General features: G+C 47.3%; 9 protein-coding genes across 9 annotated transcripts; 7 read left to right on the plus strand and 2 right to left on the minus strand.

Moving 5' to 3' along the window:
- Positions 1-136: 136 nt before the first annotated feature.
- BDV38DRAFT_233517 (ubiquitin-protein ligase RKR1) lies at positions 137-5,686 on the plus strand. Its single transcript, XM_032053132.1, has 8 exons — positions 137-564; positions 629-1,022; positions 1,081-2,809; positions 2,860-3,680; positions 3,732-4,148; positions 4,197-4,570; positions 4,627-4,926; positions 4,979-5,686. The coding sequence occupies exons 1-8, from the start codon at positions 268-270 to the stop codon at positions 5,498-5,500; spliced, it is 4,854 nt and encodes a 1,617-aa protein (XP_031919414.1). The 5' UTR covers positions 137-267; the 3' UTR covers positions 5,501-5,686.
- Positions 5,687-5,744: 58 nt separating this feature from the next.
- Positions 5,745-7,787, plus strand: ppm1 (protein C-terminal leucine carboxyl O-methyltransferase ppm1). Its single transcript, XM_032053133.1, has 2 exons — positions 5,745-6,274; positions 6,338-7,787. Exons 1-2 carry the CDS (start codon positions 6,001-6,003, stop codon positions 7,264-7,266), a joined length of 1,203 nt encoding a protein of 400 aa, XP_031919415.1. The 5' UTR covers positions 5,745-6,000; the 3' UTR covers positions 7,267-7,787.
- Positions 7,171-7,787, plus strand: BDV38DRAFT_66324 (uncharacterized protein). The gene has a single exon (XM_032063721.1). It carries the CDS (start codon positions 7,328-7,330, stop codon positions 7,640-7,642), a length of 315 nt encoding a protein of 104 aa, XP_031919416.1. The 5' UTR covers positions 7,171-7,327; the 3' UTR covers positions 7,643-7,787.
- Positions 7,788-8,215: 428 nt separating this feature from the next.
- Positions 8,216-10,012, plus strand: BDV38DRAFT_233523 (SUN domain-containing protein). Its single transcript, XM_032053134.1, has 3 exons — positions 8,216-8,729; positions 8,784-9,016; positions 9,065-10,012. The coding sequence occupies exons 1-3, from the start codon at positions 8,397-8,399 to the stop codon at positions 9,921-9,923; spliced, it is 1,425 nt and encodes a 474-aa protein (XP_031919417.1). The 5' UTR covers positions 8,216-8,396; the 3' UTR covers positions 9,924-10,012.
- A 5,826-nt stretch (positions 10,013-15,838) lies between these two features.
- Positions 15,839-16,918, plus strand: BDV38DRAFT_66340 (blue light-inducible protein Bli-3). Its single transcript, XM_032063722.1, has 3 exons — positions 15,839-16,161; positions 16,244-16,652; positions 16,739-16,918. Exons 1-3 carry the CDS (start codon positions 15,964-15,966, stop codon positions 16,756-16,758), a joined length of 627 nt encoding a protein of 208 aa, XP_031919418.1. The 5' UTR covers positions 15,839-15,963; the 3' UTR covers positions 16,759-16,918.
- BDV38DRAFT_66344 (transcriptional regulator SPT3) lies at positions 16,895-18,708 on the minus strand. Its single transcript, XM_032063723.1, has 4 exons — positions 18,553-18,708; positions 18,010-18,099; positions 17,120-17,959; positions 16,895-17,072 (listed from the first exon to the last, which is right to left on the minus strand). Exons 1-4 carry the CDS (start codon positions 18,595-18,597, stop codon positions 17,067-17,069), a joined length of 981 nt encoding a protein of 326 aa, XP_031919419.1. The 5' UTR covers positions 18,598-18,708; the 3' UTR covers positions 16,895-17,066.
- Positions 18,709-18,894: 186 nt separating this feature from the next.
- Positions 18,895-20,005, plus strand: dph5 (diphthine synthase). Its single transcript, XM_032063724.1, has 3 exons — positions 18,895-19,039; positions 19,116-19,240; positions 19,296-20,005. Exons 1-3 carry the CDS (start codon positions 18,905-18,907, stop codon positions 19,891-19,893), a joined length of 858 nt encoding a protein of 285 aa, XP_031919420.1. The 5' UTR covers positions 18,895-18,904; the 3' UTR covers positions 19,894-20,005.
- Positions 19,923-20,818, minus strand: BDV38DRAFT_66362 (uncharacterized protein). Its single transcript, XM_032063725.1, has 2 exons — positions 20,162-20,818; positions 19,923-20,095 (listed from the first exon to the last, which is right to left on the minus strand). Exons 1-2 carry the CDS (start codon positions 20,699-20,701, stop codon positions 20,042-20,044), a joined length of 594 nt encoding a protein of 197 aa, XP_031919421.1. The 5' UTR covers positions 20,702-20,818; the 3' UTR covers positions 19,923-20,041.
- A 262-nt stretch (positions 20,819-21,080) lies between these two features.
- BDV38DRAFT_233535 (AP-2 complex subunit sigma) lies at positions 21,081-22,229 on the plus strand. Its single transcript, XM_032053135.1, has 5 exons — positions 21,081-21,299; positions 21,358-21,397; positions 21,459-21,488; positions 21,554-21,784; positions 21,891-22,229. The coding sequence occupies exons 1-5, from the start codon at positions 21,265-21,267 to the stop codon at positions 21,990-21,992; spliced, it is 438 nt and encodes a 145-aa protein (XP_031919422.1). The 5' UTR covers positions 21,081-21,264; the 3' UTR covers positions 21,993-22,229.
- Positions 22,230-23,058: the final 829 nt, after the last annotated feature.

Consider the following 23,058-nt stretch of genomic DNA (forward strand, 5'->3'; position numbering starts at 1 on the left):
TCCTTATCGGGCCATGATGACACCGTCCCACGTGACCCGTCCCGATATGGACGCCGATTATCAAGCCCGCTTTGAAGTAATTGATATTGAGATAATCTCTCACAGTAAAAGCAATAATTCGGGCTGGGAAGTTGTTGACTCTTTGTATCTGAGTGCCCTGGGACTTGCACTCGTGCTTCCCCCTTTCTTCCATTTTTCTTCTTTTCCCTTTTCCCTTTTTGTTCACTCCTTTGATCATATTCATAGCCCACTTACCCCACATTTACTATGAGTAAAAAGTTCAAGTCTCAGGCGTCAAGCAGCCGCGCTGCGAGCACTTTTGGTTCATTTGGTGGATTCTCAGGCTCTTTCTCTGGTTCCGGGAGGGAACCGTCGTCTCTTACTTATGTGGCTGAGCCGCCGGACCTTTCGCAGATATATGAAGCGCAATTGGCAATTGCTTTCAAGAACTTCTTGAAGAAAGATGAAGTAACGAGGACAAAAGCACTGGATGACTTGAGGGATTATGTTTCTACTGTAGAAAGTCGCAGTGGGACCCTCGATGATGGTTTCCTGGAAGCCTGGGTATGTCTGCACCTACACCATGCGGATTGGGGTAATATGTTGATTAAATTTTGTCCCTTGACAGATTAAAATTTACCCCAGAGCATCAATTGATCTGTCTCGTAGAGTCAGGCAAACAGCACATTCCACACAAGGATCTATTGCTTCTTTAGTGGGAAAGCGAATTGCCCGTTTCTTACCGAAAGTAATTGGGGCATGGCTTGCAGGACTCTATGACAATGACCGATTGGTCCATCGCTCCGCATTTGAGTCCTTCACACGAGTTTTCTCGACTGACGAAAAGAGAAATAGCGTGTGGAAGATCTACCAGACTTCTATACTTGCTTTTGTAGATGATGTCATTCTCCAGCAGACTCCACAGACTCTTAGTGATGAGAGGACTGTTAAGTCTGATGATGCAGAAGCCAAGTATGCTCGCGTTGTAGGAACTGCGGTTTTACTATTTAATCGAATTATAGGTGCGCTGCTATACACCCTATAGCCCCCTATAAGTGTTCTAACTGAGTGTCAATGCAGGAAATTCGACACGCGAAGTTCTTGAGAAGGATATAGCCACGATTGAAAACCTTCTGGGCAGTAAATCGTTATGGTCCTTATGTTATCATGATGACCCTTTTGTTCGCAGATCGGTCTATGTCCTCCTTCGATCCGCTGTCTCTAAAGACCCAGAGCAGCTTGACTGGAAGCTCATCAGTGCCGCTATCATCGGCAAATCCTTGCATATATCTCAATTAGGATCTTCCTCGGACTTATCAGAATTGCTGCTGCAGGTGACAACTGTACGGCCTCAATTATGGACGGACGACTATACGGGCAAGTCTTCTTCCTCCAAAAGACTCATTCAATATATCCAGAAAGGTTCGGAGGGTGGTCTAGCCTCCTTCTGGCAAAATCTATACGAATTATTACAGGTTATCCCATCGCAGACCCTAGTAAAAGTTGATGCGAAATCCACAAATGAAGACAACGTTGAATTGCCAAGCGCCACAAAACTTACTCAATCCTTCCAAGACGGACTGAACTCCAGGGATGAACCTCGGCAGAACCGCGCAGTTGGTTGGAAAGCCTATGTTGATACTGGAATGTGGCTCACAAATAAGCTTCCTCAAAATGATCGAGAATCTTTTCTACACGAACGGCTATCTGCCCTTCTAATGCAATACGTCAAGCCTGAGCAAGACCGTTCTGAATGGGAACTTCCTGCTCAGTCAGCCGAAGCTCTCTGCGCTGACTATCTTGATATTTTAGCAACGCAGAACTACGAAGGAGAGTTGCATAAGGTGTGGACTGAGCTATCGGACAACCTGCTTGAAGCTGTGAAGCTTTCGTCTCCAGAGCAGTCAAAGGACTTCAGGTTGTCACAAGACGCAGTATGTGCTCAGGCCGAACGATTTCTTGCTTTGGAGGCTTCGGTGCTTTCACGTGTAGCCGATACAGATCGCGAATCCAAACTGCTGAAAGTATTCGAGGAAACAAACCTGGGGCTCCTTGGAAACTGCTTGGAGGTTCTGCAAACTCGAAACGGCAAGCCGTATGGAGCAGCTGCAGTTGTTGAAGGAATGGTTCAGAAAGTCGCACAGACTGCACAACATTCCCAGGAGCTATTGAGGTTTGTTCAAGACGATGCACCAGAACTTCTGTCTTCGCCATCCGCCGATCGTTTGATCTCTATCATCCTGTCTTGCCGTTCATGGGATGGATTTGGCCCAAGTTTCGAGAAAGTCGTTGAAAGAGTAGCGCAGTCTGAACCCGAGTCGTCAAATGCGCATGCTGTTCAAAAACTCCTCTCTACACTCGATTTCAAGGAAGTAGATGACAAGAGTGGTCTTGGCTCTCTGATCGCGCGTGCCTTAGACAGGGCTTGTAGAGGTAGCTCTCTACACTGGTCGATTGTTATTGCGGTGTTACAGAATCAAACGTCTCATGGCGAGCTCACAGAGTCAATATTCTTGTCAATCATTGATGCATTATCGGATGAAAGCAAAGTGTTCGATACCTTACACGGGGTTTCTCAAATTACAACTACCGTTCCAACTGCATTAAGAGAATTCCAAAGTGGACCCCATGGTTCGAAATTAACAGGAAAGTTGCTTTTCCTCGCTGAGTCTCCATCAGAGGAAGTGGCCAGTCTTGCAGAGTCATTAAGCAGAAAAGTGAAGGAATCAGCAGTCAGTGGAACAAGTGCTAGGTCAACTTTTGAAATTCTTCAGCACAATTTTAATAATGTAAACGAGGAATCTCTCTCGTGAGTGCCTTCCTTCCAAGGGAAAAAAATTGATTGGCTAATATAAACAGCATTGGATCTCTATTGAATGTTGCAGAAGACTTTCTGCATAACACGAAGCCCGAGGACCTCCAAAAAGTGGTAAAGGATATCCTACCTTCTCGTCAAAATTGGGAAGATGCCCTCGAGCCCTTCCTTGCACTCCCTCCCCGAATATCAACCGCTATTACAAGTCCGCTTAAAGGGACAGTTCATATCATCGACCGCGATGTGTCGGACGAGACTAGAAGGCGCTACGAGACGGTCCCACGCGACTCCAGCCACTGTTCCTCAGCTCTTCGACTCGCCTATTTCACCATTAGAACTCTTTCGTCCTCTGATGTCACGAGCCAGCTTGATGCAGAAGAGCTTCAAACTCTGTTCTACTACTTGCCTCTGGCCGTACAGCTGATTGACGATGATTTGAGCATCGACAATTGTAATGGCATAACTGGAGTACTGCTTTCCGAGCAACGAGAAGACTATATGGAAATTGTCAATGATGGCCGCAGTTTGATCAATGGATGGGCACACTTGGAAGAATCCGTTGCACCGTCAATTACTGCGTTTTGGGAAAGTAAACTTGAAAGCTTAACTGGTACCTCTCCCACCGACTATCGAGTTGGCGAGGCTTTCGTAAAGATTATGGAGGGTCAGGACTCGACCAATTCCAAGTCATCGGAAGAGGTTGCCAAACTTTGCAAGGATGTGCGAACAGGAAATGCTATCCGCTCGGCTTCTTGGGTGGCGATCTTGCGACACGCCATTCTCTCGAACCCCGCAGGGACACGGCTATGCAATGAACTTGTCGCTGAAACCACAGGATTGAAACCCAATGATGAGCGAAAAGATGGTCAGTGAGAGAAATACGTTCGTTATCTGTGCATGCTAACAATGTGTATAGGCCTCCGAAAGCTATCACTGCTCAACCTTCTCGTAGTAGGATCGGAAGAAGTGATTGAGTCTATCCCGACCCAGCGCGTCGTCTTTCTAGTCAAGCACCTCATACAATGTCTGCAGTCGGAGAATATCTCCCTTGGCATCAAGTCTGAGATATTTCAAACCTTGTCATTTGTCTTACCTTGCATTCATGAGATGTATGGTTCGCACTGGGAGGATTGTCTGGACGCTCTTAGCACAACTTGGACGGAAGCAAGTGGCAGCGATGAAGCTTTGCCAGCTCTACTAGGATCCTTCAGACTTTTTGCTCGTCTGAGGTCTATTGTAGGCAATGAAGATAGCAACGACGATGTGAAAGACGCTTGGTCAGATCGAAAGGCCGAGTTGTTCAATGACTTGACCGCAACGATCAAGGGATTTGGTCAGTATATGCTCGATGATGGATGGACATATTAAGCTAACGAAACAGACTCTTCTATTACCTTCTACCAACCTCGCGATGTCACTGTAGATCTCCTGTGTCGACTGATCAACAGCATATCGATTGAGAGCCTGGAAGACGTGAGCAGGATCTTCCCACTCCTGACTGCGCAGAGCCGCACCGTGCAACGTGCCGCCTATACTGTTCTACATCGGTATATTCCAAGTGTTCAAGAGCAGGTTTCTTTTGATGTGGCATTGTCGAAGACAACCGTCAAATTACCTGATGAACTCCTGTCTCTGTTGCTCGAAGCGCCCACTATGGATTCAATATCCTTATCGTATGGTGATGACAAGGTCTGGTCGGAAATACGATCATATCTTTTAAGCTGGAAGATAGTTTTCGATCATTTTGTTAACGCAGTATGTATATCCGCCGGTGCTTATTGGAATTATATCGTGGCTAACGACACAAACAGTCTTTTGCTGTGCAAGAGAATTACGTATCTAGTATCAAGGAGAATGATGTTTTGATTCCACTGTTGGAATTCACATTCGACTTCCTCCAGCAGTCTCACCAAAAAATGGTGGACGCGTCTAAGTTCGATATTCACTCTTTCGAGTTAGACCAGTCGGAATCTCAGGAGAAGGAAATCCAATGGCTCCTCGTCCATCTGTACTTCCTGTGCTTGAGATACCTGGCAAACATGACCAAGGGCTGGTGGATTGACACCAAGAAGCGTACTAAAGGACCGGTGGAAGTCTGGACTGAAAAATACGTAAGTGTGCAGAATAGCATATGTTGAGGCGATGGTATCTAACTGAGTATAGATTTCACCACTGATCGTGGAGGATGCCCTGCAAGGGATTACCGAATGGATGTCAACGCAAGACCCGAACGAAGAGCGGGCGTTGACCGTGAAGATCTCGCCCAAGACTTCTGAAATCATTGCTAGCATTCCAGTGGATGAGGAGTCACCCCCGGTTGCCTTGTCCATATCCCTTCCGCCGGCCTATCCGCTACAACCCGCTTTGGTGGTTGGTCGGAGTCGAGTGTTGGTTGATGAGAGAAAATGGAAGAGCTGGCTTCTTACCATTCAAGGAGTGATCATGTTTGCGAACGGCAACATTGTGGACGGACTGTTGGCCTTCCGGAAGAACGTCCAAGGTGCCTTGAAGGGGCAGAGCGAGTGCGCGATCTGCTACTCTGTCATCTCGACGGACATGCAGACTCCAAACAAGCGATGTGCCACCTGCAAGAACACATTCCACTCGGTGTGTCTGTTCCGATGGTTTAAGAGCAGTAACCAGAGCACTTGTCCACTGTGCCGGAACAACTTTGTCTATGTATGATGACATATCGATGTATAGTAGTTGGTCTCGTTGGGCATTGAAGTTCTGAACAAGATCTTTTTGCTCGTTGTTATAGAGAAAAGGGGATCACATTCCATATTACCTATGGCCTTATGGGCATGTATGATATATCTCGATCAGCTTATGGAATGGTCACAATTACTAGGAAGTACTCTTCTGTATTCCAGCTTCTCTATCCTCTTCTACCAGTATCAGTATGATTCTCCTAGTGATGCTCAGTCTTGGCAGATTAGGCCTGGATACCATTAGTAGGGTGGTAGCCAACAGTGAGGGATAGATAATATTAAAGATTTACATAGATGACTTAGTGCTACGTACTCGATTTCTTCGCTTAACTAACGTCATAGTTCAATTTGTGTATTTCTTGCTGACATGAAGGGTTTCATAAATGGGCATAAATCGACGTTAATGAAGAGTTTAAATCGTCCAACCCCACCGCCCGCCGCACTCTCCTCACAAAGAACTTGTTTCCCCCCGACATGTCAGCTTCCCAAATCCCCAACCTCAATACTCTTCGTCGGGGTGGCGGTAGGGGTCGGTTCAGAGGACGCGGAGGTGCCGATGGCAGTCTTTCTGGTGGGGGGCATGGACCACGCGGGACAACGAGCAAAGACCGTGTGGTTCAAGGTACTAACAATGACGCCAGTGTCTCCCGGCTGAGTGCGGTGGCATTGGGTTATTTGCACGATCCTTTTGCGAAGACCGTACTTGGCCCGGGTTTCGAGACGAGAAGGTTGCCAATTATCAACAGAGGTAACCGATGCTCAGTATACCGTTTAACGACCGCCGATATTCATTCCATTTAACCGCCTGCAGGTACTTACGTCCGAACCACCGCGATCGACCACCTTGTTACCCAGTTCCTCTCCCAATTGCCCCAGACAAAGAAACAAATTATATCCCTCGGTGCTGGTACAGACACACGCGCCTTCCGACTCTTTACATCGCAGTCTCCCCCGAATCTGATCTATCACGAGATTGATTTCGCCGTCAACACAGCCGCCAAGATTAAGTTTATTCGCTCAACGCCTCTCCTCCAACGGGCACTGGGCATTGGGCGACCGGAAGACGCCACAATTTCCGATGCTGGAGATGCGCTGCACACGGATGCGTATCATCTCCACCCGTTGGATCTGCGCTGTCTGAAGCGCGTACCAGTCACCTCAGATGCGGCTCAGCCTGACTCAAGGGTACACCTGCGGGGGGTGGACACGACGTTACCTACACTTTTGATCTCGGAGTGCTGCCTGGTGTACCTCTCTCCGAGTGAAGCAGCAGATGTCGTAGGTTACTTTACGGAAACTTTGTTTCCTGGTACAGGTGGTAAGTCAAATGCTGATACTGCCGGTGACGCCGGGAGAACTGAGTCAGCGACACCACTCGGCCTGATTCTCTACGAGCCCATTCGTCCGGACGATGCTTTCGGACGGACAATGGTATCCAACCTTGCGACGCGCGGGATCCACTTGCAAACGCTCCATCAGTACGCATCACTAGCGGCGCAGCGAAAACGGTTGCGAGAACAAGGCTTCAGCGGGGGCCAAGCCGCGGCAGACGTGGATTCCATCTGGGAACGATGGGTGAGTGAAGAGGAAAAGGAGAGGGTATCTGGACTCGAGATGCTAGATGAGATGGAAGAATGGAGATTGCTGGCGCAACATTATTGTATCGCGTGGGGCTGGCGCGAGGGGTCTATAGGAGTGTTTGACGGGTGGAGAGGAATTGAGGGACAGTCAGCGGATTGACCCAGCAGGCTGACTGTTGCCATGCCTTGGAAGTCGACGATATCCACTAGCATCGAATGGCATGACTTGGATATTGGTGGTTGCGTGCATTGGCACCAGTGGAATCCTTAGGGCCAAGCACACGTTACTGCTGCCTACTCCACACTATCTCTCAGAAACTATCGAACAATTAGCCGAATGCTACCCAGCGAAAGTAGTGTCCAAACAGAGTTTGGCCGGTCTCTTTCCACCATTGGCCCCCTTTTCCAACGCTGCCATTCGGATCCATTCTTTCGCATTGGCTTGCCCTCAACGCTGCTTTGCGGGAAAACTTGCAGTTGTCGGTGTCGCTCTGCTGATCTTTGTAGAATTGTGTGGTCTGGACCATGTTTCTTGATGATCAGCACCTGTCATTGGGGTTTCCTTCCAATTAACATATCCAAGCACAACACAAATCAATTTGCATGATACTTGACATCTGATAGATCTGCTGTCAATATAAAGGCTCCTTACTGAGGGTGCAACGTGACAGCCTTGTCAACCCCAACATTTCAATTAATTAATTAATTTAAAAAACTTCAGGTCACCCAATGAGTGAGACAAAAAGGGTCCTCGTCCAGAAAAATTGCATCAATCAAACAGGATTAACGAAATATCCCCACGGACCAAGTGGATCCTCTTATCACGAACTGTCGGGGCCAAAGGACGAAGTGCCGACGATGATTGGTTTTACCCCTGACCCGTTTGCCTTTTCCAGGCGGAGTCACATCCCAATGCAGTTTAAGGCGACTTCAATAGCTTCGAGGTTATCCCAAATGGGTAATCCTCTAGTCTGTTAAAGGTTGCAAAAAGCCTGAACCACCACATGCCCGGGATCCCTTTTTGGTCCTGCCTCTGCCTCTTCCTCTTTCTTCTTCTACCTCTTCCTCTTTTCCTTTTTCTTTTTCCCTTTTCTCCCATCGTCAGGATCCGAATCTCGCCTGTGGGTTGGTGGTGTTTCCTCACTTTCAGTCATTCTTTTAATACTCACCCTAGTCTTTCGTTTCTTGACCTACTTCCGTAGCGTCAACCACCCTCTCTACCCGGTCCGAACAACGATCAGTACCGTATATAAATTCTATATATATATAAAGCAATACAACTAGTCCGAAATGAAGCTCACTATTGCATCGTCCGTACTTCTCGGCCTCATTGCCGCCGTTGAAGCTGCAAAGCACGGACATGGGCACATCCACAGTCACCAACGCGATGTGAACTCCGCCGCAGAAATGGAGGCGCCTCTGGAGAAGCGAGGAGGGAGTTGTGAATTTCCCAAGGATGCCGGTTTGGTGGCCGTCACTCCGAACCTCAAGAATGCCGGTTGGGCCATGAGCCCGGATCAGCCATGTAAGCCCGGTAATTACTGCCCGTATGCTTGTCCTCCTGGTCAGGTATCAATGCAGTGGGATCCCGAGGCTACCTCGTATAGTTATCCCATGTCAATGGTGAGTGTCCCGTGTTGATGTTGTGACCGAAGTGTATACTGACGGATTTGGCAGAATGGCGGTCTCTACTGTGATGAAGATGGTAAAATCCAGAAGCCATTCCCTAACAAGCCCTACTGTCAGGATGGCACCGGCGCCGTGGGCGCGCGTAATAAGTGCAAAAGCCAGGTCTCATTCTGTCAGACTGTCTTGCCCGGCAATGAAGCCATGCTGATTCCGACCCTGGTGGAGGAGCTGGCCACGCTCGCTGTGCCTGATCTCAGCTACTGGTGTGAGACTGCCGCCCAGTAAGTACTCCGATTACTGCATGCAACAGCATGTCCTGACAACCCTAGCTTCTATATCAACCCTCCTGGCTACGATCCCGAGACCGCGTGTGTCTGGGGTACCTCAGACGAGCCTTTAGGCAACTGGACGCCTTATGTTGCCGGTGCCAATACCGACGGCGACGGAAACACTTTCGTCAAGATTGGTTGGAACCCGATCTACCTGGAGCCAACCACTCCTTTCCGTGACGTGGTGCCCGACTACGGAGTCGAGATTGAGTGCGAGGGTGATGGCTGCAATGGTCTGCCATGCAAGATCGACCCGGCGGTTAATGACGTCAATGAAGTTACTGGTAGCTCTTCAAAGGGCGCCGGTGGTGGTGCCTTCTGTGTCGTGACGGTGCCTAAGGGCGAGAAAGCCAATATTGTCGTATTTGAAAAGAGTGGCAGCAGTGGTGGTCAATCTTCGTCGTCCACGCCCGTTTCCACTAGCTCCAGCACTGTCAGCAGCAGCTCTTTCTCCTCTACTGTCAAGACCACGAGCAGCACTAGTACCACAAGCAGCACTAGCACTACCACTTCGACAACTCCCTCCGCCACACCTACATCCACAACAGTGTCCGAAACGAGCAGCGTTTCTAGTACCCCAAGCTTGACCCCAACGGCCACTTCGACTCTCATCTCAACCCCCGGTGTGACCCCCTCTTCCGGCTGGGTTTCTAGCTCAATTCTGGCCTCGAGCGGCTGGCCTGTCCAAAGCCCACAGGTGCTGGCTGAGACCGATGCCCGATCGTATGCGATGTCCACCGACGGAGCAGCTGCGTCATCTCCCTCTCCGACCCAAGTCGACAAGGAAAATGCGGCACCCGCTGCTGGCGCGTCGATGTTGAGCTTGGTCGTTGGTCTCATCGCCGCTATGGTGCTTTAGACACCACGTAAGACGGAACCTTTCATCACCATTTTCACTTCTCACTATTCTTTTTTTTTTTTATTACCTTCTTAACTCCGGGATACCCGTTTACGATTTGATGTTTCTGTGTCTTTATTATTATTGACTGACTGATTGTATACGATTCGCTCTTCAGCATTTCATACGATTGATGGGTGGACACTTTTATTATATTCTAAGTGAGAACTTATACTACTACTATAGTGTACAATACTATTGTATGCTTTTGAAAGTAATGTTTAAATATTGAATTCTGGAATTCAGAGTTAATCACAGCGTCTCAGCCCTGGCCTTGGGGTTATCCTGTTCACTAGCCCTAAGACAAGATCCAGCTTCACCCAAGTAAAGCTCTTCAATAACATCCATTATATTCCTTCCATAAAGCCAGAAAGGTAATCTCCAAACCAATTAATGAATTTAATGAATACGATTGCAGTGAAAAGCCAAACAAAGAAAAATACCGTGAATGGCTGTTCCAACTCTCCACCTTATATATAGTAGCCTTCCCCAACCCCCCGGCCAACAGAAGTTGATTCTTATTCTCATCTACTAGGCCCTTTCAAAGAACTATGTGACAACTGGGATCATCACTTTGCATTTATAATGGCCTCCTTTGATCTTTCTTTCCCTTGCCCATTGAGTCCATCCGTCCAAGCATGTCTTCCTCCTCTTCAGTCAAGGATAGCGTCTACGCTTCAGCCTCGTAGGCCCATTCCAAGCACTCTTCTGCATCCACTAGACGTGGAGACTGCAATAATGGAATAGGCTCCTCGTTACTATATATAAGGCATGATATTCGCTTTCATGATTACTAGACACCTGCTGTCCCTCGATCGATCGCCGACTCTTCACAGGCATATAATCTTGTGGCTCATGTAACGTCAAATAATACCCTTCCCAGCCTGAGGTTGTCACAAGGGAAAAGCTCAAGTTCCCGTAATGACTTTTGGGCTTGATATTCGGCAATATCGCCTTAGGCAACGGTGCCACTTGCAATCGCTCCCTGAGCCGAGCAGATTCTTCACTTGACTTTTACCTGAAGTCACTCGAGGCCCAAGTAGCAGATTATGAAATGGACGATGCTGAAGGTGCTGTGTTGGGCATCGGATTGGACAGATTTTGAAAAAAGCTTCCCGGGCTGCCATCGACACCGCTGGGTTCACTTTATGATTGGGTTATTGCATCGGCCAACAGCTTTGTAGATATGGGGTTCACCAGCCCGGCTCAATTGACTGTGTGCGCTCAGCTCGGCGAGGCTATCCTCGAGACTGGAATTGCAGGAAGCATTCAGTATGATTGTTATCATATCTATAGCACCGCAGAGAGCTATGCAAAACCTATACATGGTTCAGGTGTCTTGGCATATCAATTACTCCCCTTCCAGAGATTATGAACTCAAAGAAGCATGTAGCCTAGCAGAGAGCATATCAACAGCCTCTGTCGCCGGACGGTATATAGCTAGCCAAAGTTGGAACTAAACCCTGGAACGAAACATTAGCGAATCCCCTGCAATCTATCAAAGAGCGAAAGCATTTCACTTCGACTAATTCTTGGAACTAATAGGTTCCTTCGAACAAGGTTTACTAGCTGGCCTTCTCAAGGAGTCTTCTTCCATCCTCAAACGGATGGGCAGACAGAACGCATCAATCAAACAATTGGAATTATGATCCAACATCTCCCTAGTAAGAGCCTTCTACTGGCACTTGAAAAGACTTAAAAAGGCCAGAAAGTGTCGAACCTAAGGATAAAGGGTTCGAAAGCGCCGTCGAAGTTTTGATGAGACCTCCATTCAACTTGTTACTTCGCCGTCATCGTCTCAGGATGTTGGATGGTTGAACCATATACCTTTTACATCGACTATCAATAGCCCACCAAATGCCTCCAGCACAGGTCTCACATAAACTGCTTTTTGGTGTCAACACCAGGCCGTCCAGGAACCTGGCTCCTTGCTCTATCGGTAGCTATAAAGGTCCTCAATGATCAAAGCTGGTGATGGTGCCCATCAAGATACTCAGTGTCCACCAATAATCTTAAACAGTCTCCGAAGGACATCAGTATCACTTCTCTTACACTTAGAAAAGTCGACGATTAACCGCAGATGGCCAATAGAGAGAGAAAAAAAAGGTGCGATGTTTCCAGGAGCATATCTGACAATCGTGGAGCAGTATGCCAAACATACTGGCGCCAGTCACGGTATTGGGAGGCTTTAGAATAGTCAATCCAGAGGACTACGGATTGCGAAAATTTCATTTGGCGTCAGCATCTCCAAGGCCCGCTCAAGGAGTACAAGAACATCGCTGCAGAGTAACTTAAGGACTTCCCCTCAGCGCGGCCGAAAGACACTCTGGCTCCTGAAAGTTGGTCAGTTTCAGGAAATTACCAGCTGTTACAGAGCAACATGGCTTAGGAGTCCTTTCTATCAGAGAACCATGCTGTAAATGGTGGCGCTCCAAGCAACAAGTTTATCAGTCCCCACCCTCTCCTCTTGCTTGCTTCATCCCCTCTCCCATAGTCTGCACACTATCGTCTCATTCAATCCCAAAGGGATTCCGTCTCGCAGATAGCGGGATTTTCGGCTCTCATACACGACAGATAGCACGGAAGTATGTCGCTATCACTAACGGCCAACTGCAGGAAGTTACTACATCTACAATAGATGCATTCGCGGAATGTAACAAAGGCGGTCGCAGTAAGCATTCGCCAGCAGTTGATATGCAGGAGGCTGCACAGGTTGTTGCATGGGTTAAACAGAACCCTAATGCCGATTTAAACGTGACAGCTCTTCGGAGTAGTTGTACATACTTTCCAACTTCAATTTAACATTAACAGAGATGCTGGCAAACAAGCATGCAGCCAAGGAGGGAGCTGGAGAAGGGGCTAAAGGTAGAGGGAGGGGACAGCAAGGTTTGGGATAATGTCAACGACAACTGCTTATATAGGTCAGTATGCCCTCTAAAAGCCTTTGTGGAGTTCCTACTATACGTCTAACTGGTATACAATCTTCGCAGCAGTTACCTGCTAAAGACTGATTTGTGAAAGACCATTGAGCATCCAAGGTTCTGAAAGACTTTCCTTTGAAACTGTAGCTTCACTCGCTGCTCCTGTCTCTTATCGGATCTGCACTTCTTCTTATACCCGTTTGGCTCGGTGTTCTTATTGGCTACGGGTGGTCGTGTCCGCGCGACCTTGATTTATGAGCTACCTCAATCTTGTTGGTACTGCAAACCGGGCCCGGGGTCTATCTGAAGAAGATGAAGGCTGGCCTGGGAGACTTTTCCTAACCTTACAACTTCAACAGAAATTCCTACAGGTATAATATTAATAGCCGTGAGAGTTGCCAGCGCAACTTACTTTGAATTCCATCCTTGGAATTAGGCTTTATCCACCGTCCACCTGGTGTCAGGCACCGGAAAGACACATTGGTTGCTGAGAGTCCTGTCCACCTCCTTGCGCTACATATATCACGCCACGGGCAAGCAGTAAAGGGTCATCATCACAGCATCGCTGAAGCAACTAGCTGATGATGACACTGCCTTGACCATGAATGATTGATCCACTGACATGCTGTACCACAAGAAGACGCTTAGTGTACCCAGGAAATAATCAAGCTGTCAACACCTCTGCTTCAAGCAGATGAGGCTAGATGAAGCTCATATTATAAGCAAAGCCAACAAGGATCTTATTCAAGCAAACAAAATTTACACTGAAGACAAGATTGCCTGGGACACAGCCGGGAGTCAACAGCCAAGGAACTATTCATCGATAAGAACAAAATGGAAATCGTCTTTTTAAGCGTCCTCATATACTTCCATAAGAGACAGATTGACTATCCACATCGCATCCCGGATAATCATATGGTTCTATTATGAGCTCAGTCTGGGTTGTGTCATCCTACAGATAACTTGACCTACAGAGCAGAGCTATAGGAGAAACCCGCGTCACACAGCATATTTTTGGTCTACTTCCAACAATATTATGATAACGAGAAGATCAAAACTGTTACTAGATAGGCCTTCGAAAGACCACTAAGGCTCTACGTAAGACCGAGCTTAACAAGCCTATACCGTGGTTGGCACTCTAGGACACACGTTACTAGGATATGTACGGAGGCATACAAGAAACTACCAGGAAAGTTTGGAGAGATGGCCGGCAAGCGGTTTGAAGCCGTGGATCTTTGGAACGTTTCAAGAATGTCACCGGTGTATCGGTTCTCCGAGTTAATCAACCGAGCCTGTATTATGTCCGTGATTTACGTCCTCGGGGGCAAGTCGTATGGCGTGGGAGGCCCATTGGACTGCGGTTCTCAACTCTACCTAGCTGAGATAGAGCTCGCGGAGCCATCACCGGTTGCTCCTGTGTAAGATACGTACTAGGAGAGATATTGAGATTGATATGCAGACACTTAATGCACTGCCGATAGCTGCATCTGTTCTGGAAAGTCTTACAGAGGAGAGAGAGGCTATCTTTTTGAAGCAAAGGAACCTCAAAGCCTTCTAGATGTTCGCTGTGATACGTCAAAAAGTCCCTCTTTAAACAAATGGAGAACGCCAAGCTTATGGGAGTGCTTCTTTGATGTGCCCAGGCACATCTCACACGCAGCCAAAACTGACGATATAACCAGGATCAATCAAAGGGCTGAATACACCCGGAATAAGACATTGATACCGAAGGCTGAAGAGTGGAAAAGATGGCTAACGTCATCGATTCCAGACGTTATTGCAGACATCAAGGTAGAGGCAGTTTTCGAAACAAACTCAAGCCTCTGCCTAGTCATAGTAAATGAGTCAACCTGGCCTTTCCTATCGTCATTCATGAGCAGTGTAACATGGCCATGAGAACAGCAAGAATGATGTTTCTGTTATTTATTGATGAGAACTCAATCATCGACCGGGTTTGAGATTAGCTCTGCTACCCTCATAAGCAGCGAAGGAATTTTCTGGCGGAATATGAGAGATCCATTCCTTGTCAGTGACTTTCGACTCAGGATATTTGGCGGCTCGTTCCCCCTGCCTGTCGAAAGGATCCTAATGGAGTTGAAAATCGCCATTAAAGCCGAAGTGGGACATAGAGGACGTGCATATCATTCGTCACAATGACTACGATATACGTGGCACCCACCAAGAAGAAAATCGGAACAATCACGACTGGAAATCTGACAAGGTTCGAAACAGAGTGCTACAGCGTAATTGTTCCGCCAGGATCTCAGGTTACGCTTGGTGGTAAACGCAAGGACCCTTCCAAGCCTCTTTACCGATGCAACCACCGGCATGACCATGTCGTCAAGTTGGCGTTTCAAAAGGGCATTTTTGATATATATAAAGAGTACTATACTGTGATCAGCGAGCAGCTCGGAAAGCAGTATCGATAGGAAATAATTCAAGATTATGAAATGGACAAACCTATCCAACTCTTTACTTTGCCGCTAGCTGGTTAAACTATGTTAAAATGTATATTCTGGCAAGTTTACTTAAGTTATCAAGTTGATTCTTTTATAATCTACTAGTATGAATTCCTGAACTGCAAAGACATCTACGTCCTCATTTGCCGACTACTCTAGCTCCACCATCTCTCTACTTATTTATCCGTGTCGACTAAACCTGTGTGATCTTCTAACTGCTCATTAAGTGCCAGCATCGGCCACAACCATGGAGCCTGCCGTTCTTCTACCCATCACAACATCATGACAACCGGGCCAATAATTACTATCAAATAATTAACACACATCATCCCACCCAAAGCAAGAATATTAATATGAAAATCATCCCCGATAAGAAAAGCACGCACACAAACGTCATAAAAATCCACGCATTACATGGTCGTCCCCTGAATGCCGATTAGGGCTTTGACGTCATGCCTACGCCAGACTTGGCATCTCATCATACATCATAGTATACAAAAAGCACCCTATATAAACAATGATGGCCGTTACAATCTCTCACTCAAGAAACAATTATTCAAGACATAATTCCAAGCTCTCCATAAACCCCCTTCCGACCAAAACAAAACAATCTAACTGAAAATGTCCTCCACAATCAGCACCAGCAAAGGCGAACAGCCCCTCGACCCGTACAAGGCCAAAAGCCTCGAGGACCCGCCCCTGCCCCAAAAGATCGAAGACCTGGTTGACTTCATCTCTGAGGCCAAATTCAGCATGTTAACGACCAAGGTCTCCGGGTCGGAATACCTAACCTCGAGATGCATGGCGTTGGCTGGGAAGGTATTTCTTTTCTTCCCTCTTTGCCTTCGCTCGTTCCCAGTCATAATATCATATACTAATATTGAAATAATTTGAAAAAAAGGAAAACGGTGGCATCGACCTCCTCTTCCACATCAACCTCTTCTCCAGCAAAACCCTTGATATCACCACGCACCCCCGAGAAGTGAATATGTCCTTCTTGGACCAAGTTAGCGGATCCTGGGCGTCTATTTCGGGGACGGCGTCCATCGTTGCTGACAGAGCTACCATTGAGAAGTATTATTCGCCGACGTTGCCGGCTTGGTTGGGCGATCTTGGTGACGGGGTCCATGATGGGAGTCCATCGGATCCGAGGATTGGGGTGATTCGGTTGGAAGCGAAGTTGGCGACGTATGCCGTGGCTACAAGGGGTATCTTTGGGAAGGCGGTTGAGACGATCAAGAGTGCTACTAAAGGGGATGTACCGGCTATCAATAGTATTCGGGAGTTGAGTGAGGCGGAGCTGGCTGAGTGTGAGTTTTCTCTTTTACCCTTTCTGTTCTTTTATGGGCTTTCTACTTGGGTGTTGGGGAGTACGTGCTGACTGGTTTGTTGATAGGGCGCCGGACGCATAAATAAGGGCTTTTCTTTTCGCTGGGCGAAGGGCTTCTTATGATTGATTATGTACATGTCTTGTGATGGGTCTCGGTTCGCTTAGGTACAGTATTTAGAATTGAATCGAGAAATTAATGCCTGGTATGGTGGAAATAATCGAAATGATTGATATTCAAATAATACAGGGGGCGCTAAAGGAACGAAACTGTCTACCCCAGATAGAAAACAAAGGAAATGTAAGAGAAGTCGAGATATCGTACAGTCATCATGTGGGTATCTTGTGTTTGTAAGTCCAATTATTTCCGGTACGAGCTTAATGTAAAGCCATCCCATTAAATCTAGGTTATGTTAGTAGAAGCCATAAAAGCGGAATAGGTGAGCTTACCAGTCTCAAAGGCATCCGTGCTGGCACGCGCCCATTGTGGAGAAGCATTGCGATATTCTTGTTCGGAGTCGCTTGAAGTTTACGATATGCCTCACGGATATGCTTCGGTTCAACCGGTGTTCGGCCCTCCTCAGGAGGATCGAAGAGACCAGTTTCACGTTTACGCTTCTTAGTATTTTCGCCTGAACCATTTTCCGCACCTCCTCGGCGATTCTTCTCCCGGTCTTCGCGTTCCTTGACCTTGAGGGCTTCCTCGGTCAATGTCTGGACGATCTCGAACGTGAGGAAACCAAGGATATCGACAATATCATCGTTGGGCTTTGATTCGGTTACGATACCAAAGCCGGCCCACTCACGAAAACGCTTGCTCTTACGATAGGTGAAGGATGCTTGACGACATTCTGACCAGAACACGTACTCTTCCTTAGTCATGTTCTTGGTTCGCTCGTCTGCTGCAGCAAGACGCTGGAGCGTTGCATAGTTCTGCTCCTCCTCCTCTTCGTCTTCCTCGTCCTCTCGCTCTGGAACCTGGACCGAGTAGAAACTGTTCACATCCCATGCGAGACCAACACGGGCCCTCTTGTTCTTGGGCTTTGAAGCGACATCTTGTGGTCCGGCGACGACACCTCCCGCAAGGGGGTCATCAGCTCCCGCAAATTCAGCAGCGTCGGCACCGCCCTTGTCATCCGAGTCTTTGACATTCTTGCGGACATCTTTCCAGGAAAGGAAAGTTTTCAGGCGCGAGACCTTGGCCTTGTCATGTCGAATGAGAAAGATCAAATCATCAGTTGAGATAGAGCGGACTCCTCGCCGTGTTGCCAGCGTTGTACTTCGTGCGAGCTGCAGTGAATGTAAGTAAACTGTGGTTGGATGGCTGAGGGTCCTCATACAATCTCAACGACTTGCTGGCGAACGATCTCTTCTATCAGAGTAGTTGTTTCCACTGATGGCTCGGCAGTCTCTCCAGAGACGAACATCATCTGGTCATAGTGTTAGTGGGGCTGAAAATGCTCCTGTTGTTTCCATATTGTTTCTGAGATAACACGTTTCGATTTGATGTAGTCGGGAAAGGCACAACTGGAATACAGGCACAGGTGGATCATCTGCGCTATCCCGATTGTTATAAAGAAGGATAGAGCAAGTCGAAGTAATAACCAGACCGCAGGAATGGAGTATTACATGGAGCAGCACCACATAGAGTACATATCAAGCAAGATAGGTGTTTATAGATGGCAGGTAAAACAGTTGCATCGCGATGGACCTTACTGTGCCATGCGAGCAGCAAGACTAAGCTTGCGATGTCAAATATACAAATGATTACACTATTTGAACGTAGCCTAATGTATGCAAGCGGTCCAAAAAGCACGTAACAAAAGAAAATAGAGACAAGATGAGGCTTAGATAGAACAAGATAAGGAATAGTATGAGCTTACCTGCTGGATTTCCTGCCGATACTTCGGAGTTCGATCGGTCGACATGTTGGCGAATCAAAAATGACAAATTAACATAATTCACAGCGAGAAAAAACAACTACAATACAAATAGATGATCGCGTTAAGACTGTTAACAACGAAATGAGTGAATTCAAGTTGGTCGCGAAAGGCAACAATGGGGATGTCCAAAGGATCCATCCCCGTGATTTGATGTCCAGTGACCTCCCCATATCCGGAACAACTCTTTACCCGCATTCCGTCATCCCGCCGCATTTGGTGGGGTGATAGCGAAACTTTTTGATTGTGATTATCACGGTTACTACACTCATTGATTCAATTCTGCCTTCTCATAATGCTTTACCTCGTTGGATTAGGTCTTGCTGATGAGACCGACATTACTGTCAAAGGCTTGGAGGTGGTAAAAAGGGCCGAAAGGGTCTACCTCGAAGCATATACTAGTATTCTACTTGTGAACAAAGAAAAGCTAGTGAGTGTCTCTGAATATAGCATATGTTATTTGTTGCTACGGAATTGTCTAACCAGGTCATCAATTGGTTCAGTAGGAAGCTTTCTATGGACGTCCTGTTATTGAAGCAGACCGCGAAAAGGTCGAGAGCGGAAGCGATGAGATTCTCGCTGGAGCAGACAAAACAGATGTCGCATTCCTAGTCGTCGGCGATCCTTTTGGGTAGGTGTCAGCTTTGCACGACTGTCATGGAAGGCGCAAATTAACGTGCGTGCAGCGCCACCACCCATACAGACCTCGTTCTGCGCGCCCGCGAACTGGGCATCGAATCCAAGGTCATCCCGAACGCATCGATCATGTCCGGCATTGGTTGCACGGGACTGCAACTGTATAATTTCGGTCAAACTGTCAGCATGGTCTTCTTCACAGAGAACTGGAAGCCCTCGTCATACTATGATAAGGTTAAGGAGAACATTTCACTGGGCCTTCACACTCTCGTGCTTTTGGACATCAAGGTCAAGGAACAGTCATACGAGAACATGGCCCGAGGACGCCTGATCTATGAGCCTCCGAGATATATGACCGTTGCGCAGTGCGCCAGTCAGATGCTAGAGACCGAGGAGGAGCGCAAGGAAGGTGTTTACGGACCTGACAGCCTCGCGGTTGGAGCCGCGAGAGTTGGAGCCCCGGATCAGAAATTGGTCGTCGGAACTTTGAAGGAATTGGCAGAAGTCGAGATGGGCGCGCCTCTTCACAGTCTCGTTCTTCTGGGAAGGAGAGCGCATGACCTGGAGAAGGACTACATTCGTGAATTTGCCGTGGACAAGGTGACCTTTGATGCCAGTTGGCAGAAGGGATACGGCGCTAGTTCTTGAAGGGGAGCTTAGCTTATAACGAGATGGAAATGAATTATAGATTCAATACGCCGTGGTTCTAATATCCAAGAATCAATGTTCACGAGCACAATAGCCGTCATCGGGCTTTGGGTAAAATGCATAGCCACATATCACTCATATAGCTGGCTCAAGCGGTCTTCTTGGCGCCGAAGAACTGCGTCAACCTTTGGGGGAAAAATGTCTAAAAATGATCGACATCAGCTCATGCCAACAGCAAGAACATACAAACCATGTAAGAAGCACTTACCGTAGGAGTTGACGGGGGTTGTGATGCACTGCCATAATCGCTAGCCTCCCCGTCTTCATCGTACATCATGCTTTCATCATCATCCTCTTCAATTTGGGGAAACCATCTCTCCGGATCTCCGTTATACACAATATACCAGCCAATCTTCTCACCGGCGGCATATTTATCCCGCATCTCTGTCAACGCCGCCATGGCATCATTATTTAGCCCTGACTCCTTAACCAGCTCCTCAGCATCCATACTAAGTGCGCCCGACTCTGGCATCGTAATCACTTTAGCTGCGACATAGGCATAGGGCTTGCTGACGGCCGCATCGGTGGTATCGTTGGGATCATACTGCTCGATAAATCGGAGGTCGGGGAGACGGGATACGATACCCGGTTCTGTCTTGGCAAACGACTCCAAAAGTAGCTGGGTAGTGACTGGTGCCTGGAGGTACTCTGCTGTTGCATCTTCCAGGTTGTGCAGGACAATGTAGACTCGGATACCCGTGAAGCCGGCGCGCGGCCACTTAAAGCCGTACAACATGTAGACTGGCATTGCTAAGTGCTAGAAATGTAGCGGTTGGAAACACTAATGGGGAAGACAATGGCTCAATAACCGGGATCGTTCGATGGAAGGTGTCATGTTAATATTGTTCGGGGAAAGACGTTGCTGCATTCATCGTGTGTGACTATGACTGCAGGAAATGTGTGTTTGCGACATAAGATGCTCATCAATCAGCGGATAAAGGCACTTGGCGCTAGCACAGTTAGTTGACAGGTCAATCCCATAATGAATGGACAGTTCGGAACTATTTATATAACCAATTCCAAATCAATGAAGGATACTATTGTCAATATTAGAATAACTATAAGATTACTGACTGACAAATTTCCTTTTTAATTGTCATTATTGCTTTGTGATCCTTCCTTAATTCCCTCCACCTCCTTGGTTCACTGTAATAGATCAAAGAAAGGCGGTGATATTCGGCAATATCGAGTCTCGGCCTTGACATCTTCAATACTCCAAGAAACTCCAAGCGGAGACCTTCGGATGCACCCAACTGCGGCATAGCCCAACGCCACAATCGATATCGGCTTACCGCTGTTCATTAAGGCGGGATGGTTCTCTCATTCATATTGGTCCAGAACCGACAGTGAGTACTTGTGTCTACACCTGAATCGAACGATCTATAATGCTGAGCAAGCGGATAGGGGCAAAACACGCCTTGCAAAATGGTATGCGCCGTACAGTGTAAGTTCTCTAGAAACCCTTCAGAAATCATGTATCATTGGCTAATATCGGTAATGTGCAGGATGAAGAAAAAGTCAAGCTCAAAGGCGAGGTTCGTGACAACTTGCGACAATACCATTGTTACCGCTGGGCCGGACAACTGACCAATTGCCTCAGGTCCATCGCCTGGTAGCACCGAGAGATCAGAAGTATCAATCCAACTTTGTCGAGTTCAAGCGGAGTACGAAGATCGTGTACCGGAGATATGCGGGGCTGTTCTTTTGCGCCTGTGTCGATGCTACCGATAATGAACTGGCGTATCTCGAGGCCATCCATTTCTTTGTTGAAGTTCTAGATCAGTTCTTCGGGAATGTGTGCGAGCTAGATCTAGTATTCAATTTCTACAAGGTGCGTTGGGCTCTCTCGGCGGCGGTGGCCATTGGAAGATATTATGATGGATCGAGATTCTGCCAAGATGCGACAAGGAGTGAAGACTGACAAATGAACGGTACAGGTGTACGCCATTCTAGATGAAGTATTTCTGGCGGGTGAAATTGAAGAGACAAGCAAGCAGGTCGTATTGACGAGGCTGGAACATTTGGATAAACTGGAGTAAGGCAGCTTTCAGCCTGAAGGGAGTGTGGATAGGATAGAATCTGTTCTGGATATTATAGCATTGAAATGGCCACGGGATGGCCATCCGGAGTTATTGGTTTGAAGGGTTAACATATATCAGGGCGCTGCGCTTGCAACTATTGCCATCCATGTTGATAGAGGGTTCTATGATGGCTTTGTTTATCTAATTTCGACGATAATACCCTATGGAGAGCAATTTTATTTGTTTACCTAAGAATATCACATCATTAATAGTTAACGTATGACGGCTTCGTAAATGGACTAGGAGCTCTTGAGTCACGTTATTTGCGCCGTGATATGACAGTTCATGGGGCATATATAAAACCGGTAGGTAGTAGGTCAACAGCCGAAATCACTGCCGTGATGCCTGCGAGCGGAGACGACATCTCACACCGGTCCACTCATTGCACGAGACTGACCACAACTGTCATTTAAGCTCAAATAACGTCCAAAGGTTGTTTCTTGGTAGTCCTCAGACCCTTGGTAAATTATACTCGAGTAGACATAGTTGCAGTGAGGTGATCAAGACGTGCGATTGCGAGCGTAATGTTAATTCTTGGCATCAATTTCCTTTAAAAGGGGACGACCTCCTGTGCTACATGAGTTGGATTGCTGGTTATGGTGACTAGTGTTGATGTTCTTCCTCTCTCTTCCTCTTTCTATTCTTTCTTAGCCTTAACCTCTTTCCAGGTGAGGTTCTCATCTCATCAGCAACCCAACCCTGCATACAGCTATTCTGGGTACTACTAGTACTAGTACCATATTTCCATCACCTGACCACCTGTTCTTGATAAGGAAGTCACTTCGTTTTTAGTATTAACTACTACTAGTATCGACCATCACATGCCTATTCGACATCACTGCAGCAAGGAGAGGGTCAAAGGAAATAACACCACCCAACTATCACGATAGTCACTTTCAACCGTGATACAAACCTGTATAGTTGGATACATACCCCGTACGGATACTTCCAAGTTTCTAGAGCCATTGCAATCCTCCATCTGATTAGCGGAACGAACGGCACACTTCTCGAAAATGGTCTTCAC

This window comes from Aspergillus pseudotamarii, assembly GCF_009193445.1.
Source record: "Aspergillus pseudotamarii strain CBS 117625 unplaced genomic scaffold BDV38scaffold_2, whole genome shotgun sequence".
Lineage (NCBI taxonomy): Eukaryota > Fungi > Ascomycota > Eurotiomycetes > Eurotiales > Aspergillaceae > Aspergillus > Aspergillus pseudotamarii.

Bases quoted from the DNA above. Each gene is read 5' to 3' on its own strand.
- BDV38DRAFT_233523 (XM_032053134.1), top strand. From the start codon at position 8,397: ATGAAGCTCACTATTGCATCGTCCGTACTTCTCGGCCTCATTGCCGCC. The intron at 8,730-8,783 runs GTGAGTGTCCCG...CGGATTTGGCAG, and splicing joins ATAGTTATCCCATGTCAATG to AATGGCGGTCTCTACTGTGA. The intron at 9,017-9,064 runs GTAAGTACTCCG...TGACAACCCTAG, and splicing joins TGGTGTGAGACTGCCGCCCA to CTTCTATATCAACCCTCCTG.
- BDV38DRAFT_66340 (XM_032063722.1), top strand. From the start codon at position 15,964: ATGTCCTCCACAATCAGCACCAGCAAAGGCGAACAGCCCCTCGACCCG. The intron at 16,162-16,243 runs GTATTTCTTTTC...TTTGAAAAAAAG, and splicing joins GCATGGCGTTGGCTGGGAAG to GAAAACGGTGGCATCGACCT. The intron at 16,653-16,738 runs GTGAGTTTTCTC...GTTTGTTGATAG, and splicing joins TGAGGCGGAGCTGGCTGAGT to GGCGCCGGACGCATAAATAA.
- BDV38DRAFT_233535 (XM_032053135.1), top strand. From the start codon at position 21,265: ATGGTTCTCTCATTCATATTGGTCCAGAACCGACA. The intron at 21,300-21,357 runs GTGAGTACTTGT...GCAAGCGGATAG, and splicing joins ATATTGGTCCAGAACCGACA to GGGCAAAACACGCCTTGCAA. The intron at 21,489-21,553 runs GTTCGTGACAAC...CAATTGCCTCAG, and splicing joins AAGTCAAGCTCAAAGGCGAG to GTCCATCGCCTGGTAGCACC.
- BDV38DRAFT_66344 (XM_032063723.1), bottom strand. From the start codon at position 18,597: ATGTCGACCGATCGAACTCCGAAGTATCGGCAGGAAATCCAGCAG. The intron at 18,100-18,552 runs GTAAGCTCATAC...CACTATGACCAG, and splicing joins ATCGGCAGGAAATCCAGCAG to ATGATGTTCGTCTCTGGAGA. The intron at 17,960-18,009 runs GTATGAGGACCC...CATTCACTGCAG, and splicing joins GCCAGCAAGTCGTTGAGATT to CTCGCACGAAGTACAACGCT.
- BDV38DRAFT_233517 (XM_032053132.1), top strand. From the start codon at position 268: ATGAGTAAAAAGTTCAAGTCTCAGGCGTCAAGCAGCCGCGCTGCGAGC. The intron at 1,023-1,080 runs GTGCGCTGCTAT...GTGTCAATGCAG, and splicing joins ACTATTTAATCGAATTATAG to GAAATTCGACACGCGAAGTT. The intron at 2,810-2,859 runs GTGAGTGCCTTC...TAATATAAACAG, and splicing joins GTAAACGAGGAATCTCTCTC to CATTGGATCTCTATTGAATG.
- BDV38DRAFT_66362 (XM_032063725.1), bottom strand. From the start codon at position 20,701: ATGCCAGTCTACATGTTGTACGGCTTTAAGTGGCCGCGCGCCGGCTTC. The intron at 20,096-20,161 runs GTAAGTGCTTCT...GATCATTTTTAG, and splicing joins AACCCCCGTCAACTCCTACG to ACATTTTTCCCCCAAAGGTT.
- ppm1 (XM_032053133.1), top strand. From the start codon at position 6,001: ATGTCAGCTTCCCAAATCCCCAACCTCAATACTCTTCGTCGGGGTGGC. The intron at 6,275-6,337 runs GTAACCGATGCT...AACCGCCTGCAG, and splicing joins GTTGCCAATTATCAACAGAG to GTACTTACGTCCGAACCACC.
- dph5 (XM_032063724.1), top strand. From the start codon at position 18,905: ATGCTTTACCTCGTTGGATTAGGTCTTGCTGATGAGACCGACATTACT. The intron at 19,040-19,115 runs GTGAGTGTCTCT...TTGGTTCAGTAG, and splicing joins TTGTGAACAAAGAAAAGCTA to GAAGCTTTCTATGGACGTCC. The intron at 19,241-19,295 runs GTAGGTGTCAGC...ACGTGCGTGCAG, and splicing joins GTCGTCGGCGATCCTTTTGG to CGCCACCACCCATACAGACC.
- BDV38DRAFT_66324 (XM_032063721.1), top strand. From the start codon at position 7,328: ATGACTTGGATATTGGTGGTTGCGTGCATTGGCACCAGTGGAATCCTT.